General features: G+C 44.9%; 1 protein-coding gene across 1 annotated transcript; it reads right to left on the minus strand.

Annotated features, from left to right (window-relative positions):
* Positions 1 to 268: 268 nt before the first annotated feature.
* Positions 269 to 12,003, minus strand: nup35 (nucleoporin 35; the record flags this gene model as incomplete). The annotated part of the gene is made up of 6 exons (XM_071513945.1): positions 11,788 to 12,003; positions 10,646 to 10,807; positions 7,061 to 7,179; positions 6,839 to 6,896; positions 1,176 to 1,284; positions 269 to 380 (listed from the first exon to the last, which is right to left on the minus strand). Coding segments are annotated over exons 1-6 (573 nt in total), but the record flags the coding sequence as incomplete, so codon positions are not given.
* Between the last annotated feature and the right edge of the window lie 1,778 nt (positions 12,004 to 13,781).

A 13,781-nucleotide genomic window follows, 5' to 3' on the forward strand; every position in this document is an offset into this window, starting at 1 on the left:
ACCTGGAGGTGGAGGAAGAAGAAGGACCTCTACACCTGGAGGTGGAGGAAGAAGAAGAACCTCTACACCCGGAGGTGGAGGAAGAAGAACCTCTACACCCGGAGGTGGAGGAAGAAGAAGAACATTATTAAAAGCCGCAGCCACAAACTGTTTGAGCTGCTGCCTTCTGGCCAAAGCTGCAGAAACATCTGATCTGTTCACTGGTTACATTTACACCTGGCTTATCGTATGGCTGAGTGTGTGTGTGTGTGTGTGTATGTTTGGTGTGTGTGTGTGTGTGTGTGTGTGTGTGTGTGTGTGTGTGTCTCACCGTGTGTTTGAGGATGTTTCCATACTGAGCAAACTGGAGAAGGATGTAGGAGGCCGAGGCTGGAGGAAACCTGACACACACACACACACACACACACACACACACACATACCAACACACACACACACACACACACATAACAACACACACACACCAAATGGTAAATCCAGCATGGTGACCAGGCTAATACTGTAATGTTCCATTGATCCTCTATTGATCCAACTCTAGTCCAATACTGCAGTATTAGCAGCAGCAGCAGTAGTAGTACTAGTAGTAGTACTACAGTAGTGCAGTATTAGTACCCGAACAGTGGCCCAGCTCTGGTCCAGTATTGCAGTATTGTAGTAGTACTACAGTAGCAGTATTAGTAGTAGTACTACAGTATTAGTAGCAGTACTACAGTAGTAGTACGGTAGTAGTACAGTAGTACAGTAGTAGTACTACAGTAGTAGTACAGTAGTAGTACAGTAGTAGTACAGTAGTAGAGTAGAAGTAGTACAGTAGTACAGTAGTAGTAGTACAGTAGTACAGTAGTAGTACAGTAGTACAGTAGTAGTAGTAGTACAGTAGTAGTACAGTAGTACAGTAGTAGTACTACAGTAGTAGTACAGTAGTAGTAGTACAGTAGTAGTACAGTAGTAGTAGTACAGTAGTAGTACAGTAGTAGTACAGTAGTACAGTAGTAGTACTACAGTAGTAGTACAGTAGTACAGTAGTAGTAGTACAGTAGTACAGTAGTAGTAGTACAGTAGTAGTACAGTAGTAGTAGTACAGTAGTACAGTCGTAGTACTACAGTAGTAGTACAGTAGTACAGTAGTAATAGTAGTACAGTAGTAGTACTACAGTAGTAGTACAGTAGTAGTACCCGAACACGGTGACCCAGCTCTGGTCCAGCTGGTCCTCGGAGCAGAGCGACTCGCCCTGACTGTAGAACGGATCGACCTGAGCTGGAGACAGGCACAGCTGCTGCACACCTGAGAGACAGACAGGTGGAGAGAGAGACAGGTGGAGAGAGAGACAGAGAGACAGACAGACAGGTAGAGAGAGAGACAGGTAGAGAGACAGACAGGTGGAGAGACAGACAGGTGGAGACAGACAGGTGGAGAGACAGACAGGTGGAGAGAGAGACAGACAGGTAGAGAGAGAGACAGGTAGAGAGAGAGACAGACAGACAGGTAGAGAGAGAGACAGGTTTAGAGAGAGATAGCTGTCACCCGGTTTTAGAGCAACAAACATCTGAGCATCCAAACAGACTGAAGCTGTTCAGAACCTCATACTAACGTACTTTACATACTGTGACGTGAGATTGAGTCTGTGTGCAGTGTGCAGTGTGCAGTGTGCAGTGTGCAGTGTGCAGTGTGCAGTGTGCAGTGTGCAGTGTGGAGTGTGGAGTGTGCAGTGTGCAGTGTGCAGTGTGCAGTGTGGAGTGTGGAGTGTGGAGTGTGCAGTGTGGAGTGTGCAGTGTGGAGTGTGCAGTGTGGAGTGTGCAGTGTGGAGTGTGCAGTGTGCAGTGTGCAGTGTGCAGTGTGCAGTGTGCAGTGTGGAGTGTGGAGTGTGCAGTGTGCAGTGTGCAGTGTGCAGTGTGGAGTGTGGAGTGTGGAGTGTGCAGTGTGCAGTGTGGAGTGTGGAGTGTGCAGTGTGGAGTGTGGAGTGTGGAGTGTGTAGTGTGCAGTGTGCAGTGTGCAGTGTGCAGTGTGCAGTGTGGAGTGTGCAGTGTGCAGTGTGCAGTGTGCAGTGTGCAGTGTGTAGTGTGTAGTGTGTAGTGTGCAGTGTGCAGTGTGCAGTGTGGAGTGTGCAGTGTGCAGTGTGCAGTGTGGAGTGTGGAGTGTGCAGTGTGGAGTGTGGAGTGTGCAGTGTGGAGTGTGGAGTGTGTAGTGTGTAGTGTGCAGTGTGCAGTGTGCAGTGTGGAGTGTGCAGTGTGCAGTGTGCAGTGTGCAGTGTGCAGTGTGCAGTGTGCAGTGTGGAGTGTGCAGTGTGCAGTGTGCAGTGTGCAGTGTGCAGTGTGCAGTGTGGAGTGTGCAGTGTGCAGTGTGCAGTGTGCAGTGTGCAGTGTGCAGTGTGGAGTGTGGAGTGTGCAGTGTGCAGTGTGGAGTGTGGAGTGTGCAGTGTGGAGTGTGGAGTGTGTAGTGTGTAGTGTGCAGTGTGCAGTGTGCAGTGTGCAGTGTGCAGTGTGGAGTGTGCAGTGTGTAGTGTGTAGTGTGCAGTGTGCAGTGTGCAGTGTGTAGTGTGCAGTGTGTAGTGTGCAGTGTGTAGTGTGTAGTGTGCAGTGTGCAGTGTGCAGTGTGTAGTGTGCAGTGTGCAGTGTGTAGTGTGCAGTGTGTAGTGTGCAGTGTGCAGTGTGTAGTGTGCAGTGTGTAGTGTGCAGTGCGTTCCAACTGCATATTATGTGAATTTTGAGAACAGCCTGGATGGATACTAGATGGATACTAGATTAGCAAGAATTTCTGAGTATGTGCCGTGAGCTTACTGGATATACTCAGCCGCCCCAGAATGCATTGCGTCTCTCTCCAGACGGTCCTGGCAGCAGCCAGCGACAGACGTGAGAAACCAAACTGTAACACGGCTTGTATGTGATCAAATAATATTTGAATGTCGGGGTTTATATTCATAATGAACGAATCTTTATTGTTGTTGGAACTGTACGTAGCGCTCGACCAGCCCGTTAGCCCGTTAGCCTACATGCTAATTTAGCATAACGTTAGAGGTTAGCGAGTTGGCTAATAACTCCGTAGTTAGCTACAACTGAGCTGTAAATGTGGAGGTGTGATGAGTAACCGTGATCAATAACGCCGTATCAATAACGCCGTATCAATAACGCTGTATCAATAACGCCGTATCGTTATCATTTCTTCAAGGGACTGATGAAGACACCGAGCGCTGATGAAGATGAAGACCAGGTCACAGGCACAGTGCTGCCTGAAAGGCTTTGAGTAAGAAAATGAAGTTTTAATGTTAGAACTGTCCTGACTCATTAGAAGTTACTGCTCTGCTCTCCTGACATTAGAACTGTACAATATTTCTGGTGACCGGTGAGCTTTGTCTTCACTGCAGGGACCATAATGTTGGGAAAGCAGCAGCAGCCACATGCTGGGAAAATATGAAAGTGGCGGCTGGTAGATTTGAGACACGATGTAATGATTTACTATTCAGTGGCTGGTAGATGTTCACATGGAAGTGCTCATCCCGTCAAAACTTTATGCCAATTTGACCGATGTTATGCTTGTATAGGATGTTCATCAAGGAGCGTGAGGTGGAGGGGAAGGTGGAGCCAAAAAGAAGAAGTGGGAGAACCTGAAACAAAAATACAAGGTGAGTTGCAGTATGGAAGCAGTAGAGTCTGGATGTTTAGCACAAAAGAAACGTGATGCTGATGCCATGTTCTTGGCCGATTCCGATTTCCGATTTTTTAAAAGTCTGACCTGCCGATTCCGATTTTCTTTCTAAGAATTATAATTGACAGCATACACAAACATTTTTGTAACTTTTCTTTAATGGAAAATTCTAATTCAATTGTATGTTCATAATAAAACATTGACTATCAATAACTTTCATTTTCTCCAAAACTGCACCAGGTTACAGGACCTTCTGTCACTCAAACAAATCTCAAAATAACAAAGTTCTCCAGGTTACTGGACAGAACTTTTCTGTACAAATAAAATCCAAATGAAAATGAATTGCAGCATATCTCACTTTATCTAACAGGTTTTACTTTCCCAAAAGAAAACATGTGCAGCAGATCTATATCACAACACACCTGATGTCATTTATTTACATCAAAAGGTTTTCCATGCAGCCCAGCCCAATGTGATGGAGATGTAAAGAGTCATAGTGCCATCTGGTGGTGAAAAAAATAACTTTTTGTTTTGACTCCGCTGAGATCAGGAAGAAGCTCACTTCTCTTTCTTTTATTACCATGAATATGCATGAGCTCAGTCCACCTGAAGCCCTCTGTTCTGTCGGTGGAGACAGAGACAGACAGAGACACACAGAGACAGAGAGAGACAGACAGAGACAGAGAGAGACAGAGAGAGACAGAGAGAGACAGACAGAGACACACAGAGACAGAGAGAGACAGACAGAGACAGAGAGAGACACACAGAGACAGAGAGAGACAGACAGAGACAGACAGAGACAGAGAGAGACAGACAGAGACACACAGAGACAGACAGACAGAGAGAGACAGACAGAGACAGAGAGAGACACACAGAGACAGAGAGAGACAGACAGAGACAGAGAGAGACACACAGAGACAGAGAGAGACAGACAGAGACAGACAGAGACAGAGAGAGACAGACAGAGACACAAAGAGACAGACAGAGACAGAGAGAGACAGACAGAGACAGACAGAGACACACAGAGACAGAGAGAGACAGACAGAGACAGACAGAGACAGAGAGAGACAGAGAGAGACACACAGAGACAGAGAGAGACAGACAGAGACAGACAGAGACAGAGAGAGACAGACAGAGACAGACAGAGACAGAGAGAGACACACAGAGAAAGAGAGAGACAGACAGAGACAGACAGAGACAGAGAGAGACAGACAGAGACAGACAGAGACAGAGAGAGACAGACAGAGACACACAGAGACAGACAGAGACAGACAGAGACAGAGAGAGACAGACAGAGACAGACAGAGACACACAGAGACAGATAGAGACAGACAGAGACAGACAGAGAGAGACAGAGACAGAGAGAGACAGACAGAGACAGAGAGAGACAGACAGAGACAGACACACAGAGACAGACAGAGACAGACAGAGACACACAGAGACAGAGAGAGACAGACAGAGACAGAGAGAGACAGACAGAGACACACAGAGACAGAGAGAGACAGACAGAGACAGAGAGAGACAGACAGAGACAGACAGAGACAGACAGAGACAGACAGATTAGAGTTCGGTGGTTTCGGTTGCATGTTTCCGGCTGTCAGCTTGGTGCTGATTGGTTCCCGGTGATCCGACCGACATTTCGGCGGGGGTCCCGGTGCTGATCGGTCACCGGGGGTCCCGGTGCTGATCGGTCACCGGGGGTCCCGGCGAACCGGTTTTTCGGCAGGATCGATTTGTTAAAACAGTGCAGTCCATTATGCTTATCCCGGATCCATTTTCCCCTGGTTTCCCTAATTTAATCACAGAGTATAAGACTAGTGGTGAAAGGTTTAACTAAAAAATGATCATCAGGTGTTGTTTTGTAGGAACTGAAGGCACTGAGGGAGGACAGGGGAAGTGGTTTGATACCATGGATGAGGTGATGGGGCAAAGACCATCCATAACCCACCAAAGAGAGTTAGGAGAAGAAGAAGAAAGAGAGAGAGGCACTGGAGAGAGAAGAGAAGAGGGAGAGAGAAAGAGAAGAAGAGAGGAGGCACAGTGAGAGGAGGGAGAGAGAGTGGATGGACAGCAGAGCCAGGGAGGAAAGACTAATGTTACTGTGAGGCCCCTGGATCCTGGATCCTGGATCCTGGATCCTGCACACAGCCAGGGAAGCCCAGGTAGACTTCCAGGAAGAGACCTGACCCTGACCCTGACCCTGACCCGGACCCTGACCCTGACCCGGACCCGGACCCTTCCTCAGGTCACCTTCCCTGAAATAGAGGCGCAGCTTGAGGATTTACCCGGCAGCAACAACCTGTAAAGGATATTTATGACATTATTTATGAAATTATATGTCTATTAAATGATTTATAATTACTATTTATTCTGCTTATGAGTTACTTATTTGTTTATTTATACATAATTAATACATTAAATTATTATATAATTATTATATATTGATAGATATAATTAATGTATTGTTATTGCTACAGGAGATTGTAATTTAAGAAGATTCTCACTTTCACATCACATGAACACAGTGGGAGCTGACCAGCTGACCAAACCAGATAATGTGACACTTCTGGGGGAAATCCATAAATCACGTCCATCTGAATCATGAACCGCAGACGACGAGCTGACCGCCTCCTCCGCCCGGTGAAAAGGCACGGAGGATAAAATGTTGATGTCGAGTGAACGGGACGCAGGAGCTACAGGAGCTACAGGAGGTTCAGGTTCAGGTAGGAAAACAAACCGGCCGGGTTTGTTTTCCTTCAAGTCTCCGAAAACGTCGCAGCAGATTATAAACATCGACAATCATTTAGATGAACTGACCACATATTGGGAATCTACATGGTTACTTTCTCGCCTGAAGAAATATTAAAACTTACTAAAGAGAAATATTAACAGACGTAGAGCCAAAATTAAAACAGCTTTTAACCTGCTGTAAAATTCCAGCTATTGCATTCTGGGACACTTGGCTGTTTACTACAGGCTGCTGCTAATGACATCATTTAGTAGGCAGTATGCAGTACAGTACAGTACAGTACAGTACAGTACAGTACAGTACAGTAAATACTCACTGAGTATGTAGCAGGCAGTACGTTAGTATCCGGCTCCGAACACACTCTGAATCTCTCCAAAATATTACAGTAATACTACAGTAGCAGCAGTAGTACTACAGTAGTACAGTAGTAGTACTACATGTCTGTACCTGTTCCTGGAGTTGAGGCTTGACGTCCAGACAGAGGAGACTGAATAACTGGAAAAGACTAGAGAGAGAGAGAGAGAGAGAGAGAGAGAGAGAGAGAGAGAGAGAGAGAGAGAGAGAGAGAGAGAGAGAGAGAGAGAGAGAGAGAGAGAGAGAGAGAGAGTTGGTATGGGAAGTGTCAATGTGGGTATGTCTCCATGTCTGCCTGTCTGTCTGTCTACCAACCTGTCTGTGTGTGTTGAGGGGGGTTGCCACGGTAACCAGGTCGTCATGGATACTGCGGACAGGCGGGGCGCCACTCTTATCTTTGGGGGTGGGGACAACAGGCTGAGGGGCGGAGCCACCTGCAGAACACAATAATACACAACAATACATACATGATATACAGTAAATATTCAAAATAAAAAAAAGAATCTATTAAATAAACAATGTATGTGTTCTGGTAAATATGGGAAATAGCAATGGTGACACGGTAAATGTGAATATTTACCTGAATAAATCTGTGTGTTAATTTCCTGTTAACCTGCTGACTCAGCTGTCAGTTTATAGATCAGTGATGTATGATCACAGATCTATAACCCTAACCCTATGATCACAGATCTATAACCCTAACCCTATGATCACTGATCTATAACCCTAACCCTATGATCACTGATCTATAACCCTAACCCTATGATCACAGATCTATAACCCTAACCCTATGATCACTGATCTATAACCCTATGATCACTGATCTATAACCCTAACCCTATGATCACTGATCTATAACCCTAACCCTATGATCACTGATCTATAACCCTAACCCTATGATCACTGATCTATAACCCTAACCCTATGATCACTGATCTATAACCCTATGATCACTGATCTATAACCCTAACCCTATGATCACTGATCTATAACCCTAACCCTATGATCACTGATCTATAACCCTAACCCTATGATCACTGATCTATAACCCTAACCCTATGATCACTGATCTATAACCCTATGATCACAGATCTATAACCCTAACCCTATGATCACTGATCTATAACCCTATGATCACTGACCTATAACCCTAACCTTAGTTATGTAACTGTTATTTTTCACTCTTTCTTTTTAAATAAGAAGTTTGATTAAAGTAAATCTGTTTTCTTGATCCAGGTCTAGATAAACATGATGAATCGTCTCCTCAGTGTTTTATTCTCCAGTTTGTCACTAAAGTCTGTTCTTCCAGATCTGCTGGTTCTGTTTAATTTGAGCTCAGAGAGTTAATCCACATTAGGATGAGAGAGTTCCATAATGTTGTCATGACAACTGAGCCAGCGATGGGGTCAAAGTTCAGTCCGGTTTAAGTCTCAGTGATGACAGATCGCCTGTCGCTGGAGGAATGAACAACATGTCATGTGACCCACGGCAGAATATGATCATCGCCATGGAGACCATCAGAAACTGACCTTTAGTCACATGGTTTCTGAACAGCTGATCGGCTTCATGGAGTTTTGTTACAATTAAGGATGCAAATTTTAATCAGTTTCCTTAATCGATCGTCAGTCACTGTTTTTTTTAATGACCAATTAATCGATTAATTGGTCATTAAAAAAAAAACAGCTTTTGACAGAAAATACAAAATGTGTGTTTTTATAACGCCTATTCAACAAATTAATCAACCAAGCATAATTCAAAAGATTAACTAGTCGGGATTAAAAAATCCTGACAACAGACAACAGACAACAGACTGACAACAGACAACAGACAACAGACAACAGACAACTGACAACAGACAACTGGCCTCTGTGTTTCCCTCAGGCTGAAAATGTTCTTTGTTCAGGAGAAACTTTTTGTTTCCACAGTGTCTGATGGAGCTGCTGCAACATGCAGGGAAGTCTGCTCTGCTCCCATGTTAACTCTAACAAGACCAGGAGTTAGACCTGACCTGGAGTTAGACCTGGAGTTAGACCTGACCTGGAGTTAGACCTGGAGTTAGACCTGACCTGGAGTTAGACCTGCCCTGGAGTTAGACCTGCCCTGGAGTTAGACCTGACCTGGAGTTAGACCTCACCCAGTGTTTCCCATTAATTACCCAGACTATGGCGGCACGCTGTGTTTTGTGCTGTTGCAGTTAGTCAGCCCCTCCCCCCCCTGCTGTAAACTTGCACGCTCACACACACACACACACACACACACACACACACACACACACACACACACACACACAGACACACACACACACAGGAACATTCCTGGCTGCAGCCGACTCAACACCTTATTTTTGTTGAGGACACAACATCGTTTGAGGTTAACTAACGTTAACTAACGTTAAGTGTTTCCACTAAAGCTATCCGCTAGTCCAGACACAATTTATCATGATCAATGTCTGACAGCAAACAGATCAGGTTAATGCAGAAGTTATTCCCCCCCCCCCCCCCTCCTGTCAAAGTGTGTGTTATCCCCCCCCCCCTCCTGTCAAAGTGTGTGTTATCCCCCCCCCCCTCCTGTCAAAGTGTGTGTCAGTGTTTGCAGCTTCGATGAGAGGAAGAAGCAGAACGATCCTTCTGGTCACGAAAAGAGGAAAAAAAAAACACCAACAGAGTGAACTGTGGGAACAGAACAGCAGTCAGGTGAACTGTTCTAATGTCTGCTAACAGAAACGTTAAGTTGATGTCTGTCTGTCTGTCTGTCTGTCTGTCTGTGTCTGTCTGTGTCTGTCTGTGTCTGTCTGTGTCTGTCTGTGTCTGTCTGTGTCTGTCTGTGTCTGTCTGTGTCTGTCTGTCTGTCTGTCTGTCTCTGTCTGTCTGTCTGTCTGTCTGTCTGTCTGTCTCTGTCTGTCTGTCTGTCCCAGCTGGGCAGCACATCTCTGTCTGTGTGTTTGTTTACGTTTGATAAACTCCAACAGGCGACTGTGTTTACAGACCACAGCTCAGTTTACAGACCACAGCTCAGAAAAGAACCTCATCACACCTGAACACGTGTTCATGTGCACCTGAACACGTTCATATGCACCTGAACAGAATGAAACTCACGCTTAACTCCAAATAAACTGGAGTAGCAGGGGTTTTAACGTTAGGCTACTTATTTATTTGTAGCAGGAGAGACTCCAGGCAGCAGGAGAGACTCCAGGCAGCAGGAGAGACTCCAGGCAGCAGGAGAGACTCCAGGCAGCAGGAGAGACTCCAGGCAGCAGGAGAGACTCCAGGCAGCAGGAGAGGCAGCCTCAGCTGACTCTCAGAGGGACAGATAGAGGGGCAGCAGGGCAGGTAGTTAGGGCAGCAGGGCAGGTAGTTAGGGCAGCAGGGCAGGTAGTTAGGGCAGCAGAGCAGGTAGTTAGGGCAGCAGGGCAGGTAGTTAGGGCAGCAGGGCAGGTAGTTAGGGCAGCAGGGGAGACGGCCTCCCCTGAGGGGGGGCAGCAGGTGAGTTTGACAGCAGAGAGAGGGGCAGCAGGTCAGAGTAGTTTCAGTAGTTGTTGGTGTATGTGGGAAATATTTATTTTGTTTATGCCATTTAGGTGCAGCAGGAAATCACAGCAGGGTGTGACTGTTCTGCTGTGTCATCATTCATATCTACACAACGTGTTTATGATTAAATTGTTTACTAGAGCACAAAGTTCTTCATAGATCTGGCCTCTTCATTTTGCTCTCAAAGTGCACCGGACTGATGTATTTAACCCTACAGGGTCCACAGTCCACCCACCAGTCTCACAAGGTCCTGTGGGAAACACTGCCTCTCCTGTAGTTAGACCTCTCCTGTAGTTAGACCTGACCTGTAGTTAGACCTCTCCTGTAGTTAGACCTCACCTGTAGTTAGACCTCTCCTGTAGTTAGACCTCACCTGTGTTCTCCACAGTGGGCGTGGCCAGGCTGAAGGGGCGGGGCTGTGGGCTGGCTGGAGCTGGCAGGTCGCCCATCAGGAATCCAGGTAGGAACTGAGCTCCAGAACCAGAACCAGGTTTAGGAGAGGTGGGAGAACCGAGGGTCATGGGTTCAGATCCTGCTGGGGGGGGGGGAGAGAGAGAGAGAGAGAGAGAGAGAGAGAGAGAGAGAGAGAGAGAGAGAGAGAGAGAGAGAGAGAGAGAGAGAGAGAGAGAGAGAGAGAGAGAGAGAGAGAGGCTCAGTCAGTCTGCTCCTCTCCCCTCTGTTTGTGTGTTCAGGTGGAGGTTTTCCATATTAAGGTTCCGTCCCAAACCAATCAGCAGGAGATGTCACATGTCACATGTCACCATCACCGTCACATGTCACATGTCACATGTCACATGTCACCATCAAAGTCCCACTACAGCTGATGCTGCCTGATGACGTCGAGCCTTCAGAATAAAAGCTCCTCGGAGATAAACCAAACCCCGTCGGGTCAGACAGAATCAGACATATTAACTTTCTTTACTGGAGGAACACTGAGGAACACTGAGGAACACTGAGGAACACTGAGGAACATGGTGGAACACTGAGGAACATGGTGGAACACTGAGGAACACTGAGGAACACTGAGGAACACTGAGGAACACTGAGGAACATGGTGGAACACTGAGGAACATGGTGGAACACTGAGGAACACTGAGGAACACTGAGGAACACTGAGGAACACTGAGGAACACGGTGGAACACTGAGGAACACGGTGGAACACTGAGGAACGCGGTGGAACACGGTGGAACACTGAGGAACACTGAGGAACGCGGAGGAACCAACCAGACGAAAGTTCCACTAAAAACAGAAAGGTTCTGATGAAAAACTTCTTCCGGGTGGATCAGCTGTTTACGGCAGTTTGGAGTTAAATGTTTTTGTTTCCCGCGCGCTGTTTGAGTCCAACAGGTTTCTGTTAAACCGGTTAGCTAGTTGCTAGCTGCTAAGTTAGCTGCTAGCTGCTAGCTGTAAGCTGCTAACTTTAACTGAGCTAACATGTTTAGACCCCCGGTCAGATCATAAATAATAAACAGTAATGAAACTGAAAACAACAGATAATAAACAGGAAATCAAACCTTGTAACTCCATCACAGACCGGCCGCGACTTTCAAAAGAAGAAGAAGAGAGAAGAGAGGAGTGGAGAGCTAGCTAGCTGTCAGCTAGTTCCGCTAAGCTAACTGCTACGTCACGAGACTCTTCCTGGAACAAGCTCAGCTAAACTAAAACAAGTTTCGTGTTTTCCTGAATAAGTAAATGAATGAATCTGTCGCAGATCCAGTTTGAAACGAGACGCTCAGGCGGAATGAGCGGCGGCGCAGCTACGTCCGGCGCGTCTAGACGACGTCATCAAAGATGCGTTCATGACGGCTGGGACGTTTGTAGCGCGTCAGCTGGGAGGAGAGAAAACTGATCAAACTAACCGAGAAACAATATTAACCTGATTTTGCTCTTTTTAAAAAAAAAAAAATGTGATGTTTGGTTGTAATGAGTTTTTGTATCAGCGATATCAGCAAAATTCCATATCCATGAATGTAAATGTACCAACAGAAAGACCGAATGTTCTTGGAGCAAATGAGTCTTTATGTTGATTTAATTTCTCTCTCATAACAAAAAGGCCATTAGAACTTTCAGTGTTTGTCATTTCTGTAGTTAAGGTCTTTGTGTAATTCAAGTAAATCTGTGTTTCCTCTTCTCTAGGGTCCAAGCAGCTGGAACACTGTTGGATTTATTATTCTTCCGGATTCTTCTTCTTCTTCTGTCCTAAAGGAATCTGGATCTCAGAAACTGTAAGAGCTACAGCAGCCAAACTTGGCAGATAGGTCCAGAGGCTTTATGTCAAATGTTTAATTGATCTGTTATTGTTTGCCTGTCATGATCGAACCTTTTGTCTTACTTTGCTGTAACAGACTGACTGAAGTTCAGCTCTCTGCCAGCAGGTGGAGCTTCAGAGCCTGATGGAGCCGCTCCGTTACTGTTGGTTCACTTTTCATTTTATTTTTCTGTTGTTTGTATTGAATGTGTTGGGCTGCATGTGTCTGACCTGCTGACTGCATCACACACTTTATTTCCTTTCACCTTTTCCATCAAGGACACAGAGGAAATAAACTCAGCAGCTTTATTGTTTTTTTTTGTTTTTTTTTAAAACTCTACATGTTTCCAGGCTTTGTTTCTTTTAAATGTCTAATGAATCAAATCAAATCAAAAGCTAGTTTATGAGTTTACTAGTTTATATAATGAAGAATAAAATTTAAATAAAGACTAGTTCACCATCACTCTGTTCAGTGTTTTCTTTAATGAAACTTGCAGCAGAAGAGAAAAACAGAGCTCACTTTGAGCTTTTATGTACAAAAGATTGACAAAAATTTAACTAAATATTTACTAAACATTTACTTAATATTTACTAAACTTTCAAACATTTACTAAATATGAACTAAATATTTACTGAATATTTACTAAACATTTACTAAATATTTACTGGACAAAGCAGCGTCTCAACACTGAACAGATTTAAAGCAGGAAGTAACTGGAACATATGAGACCAACTGAAGCTTGAGATATAATATAATATAATATAATATAATATAATATAATATAATATAATATAATATGATATAATATAATATAATATATACAGTATATATATATTGTATATACAGGATGAGCAGGAGGCAGTGGGTTTAACACTCTGTTCCAGTCTGAGCTTCACTCATCTGAACCTGAGCAGCCAGGAGGGAATCTGACCTGTCAACCAGCTCATGATGATGATGATACTAATACTACTAATCATCATCATCATCATCATCATCATCATCATCATCATCATCATCATCATCATCTGTGGCTCAGTGTTGTTGTTCTTTCATAGGAATGTAATGTAATAATATGGAATATAATCTAATGTTTATCACAGTTTGTCACAAAAAAAACAAAACCGTTTCCGAGTCTCGCAACTGAACGCACCAAATCCTTCTTCTTACGTCATCGGAGCGAGACCGGCGATTCCTGAGCTGCGTCAAGTTGCCAGATTCAGACAGAGTAATACCGGAAGTTAAGCGGGAAATAATTCAGA

The sequence above is a fragment of the Centroberyx affinis genome, unplaced genomic scaffold (genome assembly GCF_046629955.1).
Source record: "Centroberyx affinis isolate AG114_WGS23_722 - 3 ecotype Tasmania unplaced genomic scaffold, CSIRO-AGI_Caff_v1 ptg007730l_1, whole genome shotgun sequence".
Classification (NCBI taxonomy): domain Eukaryota; kingdom Metazoa; phylum Chordata; class Actinopteri; order Beryciformes; family Berycidae; genus Centroberyx; species Centroberyx affinis.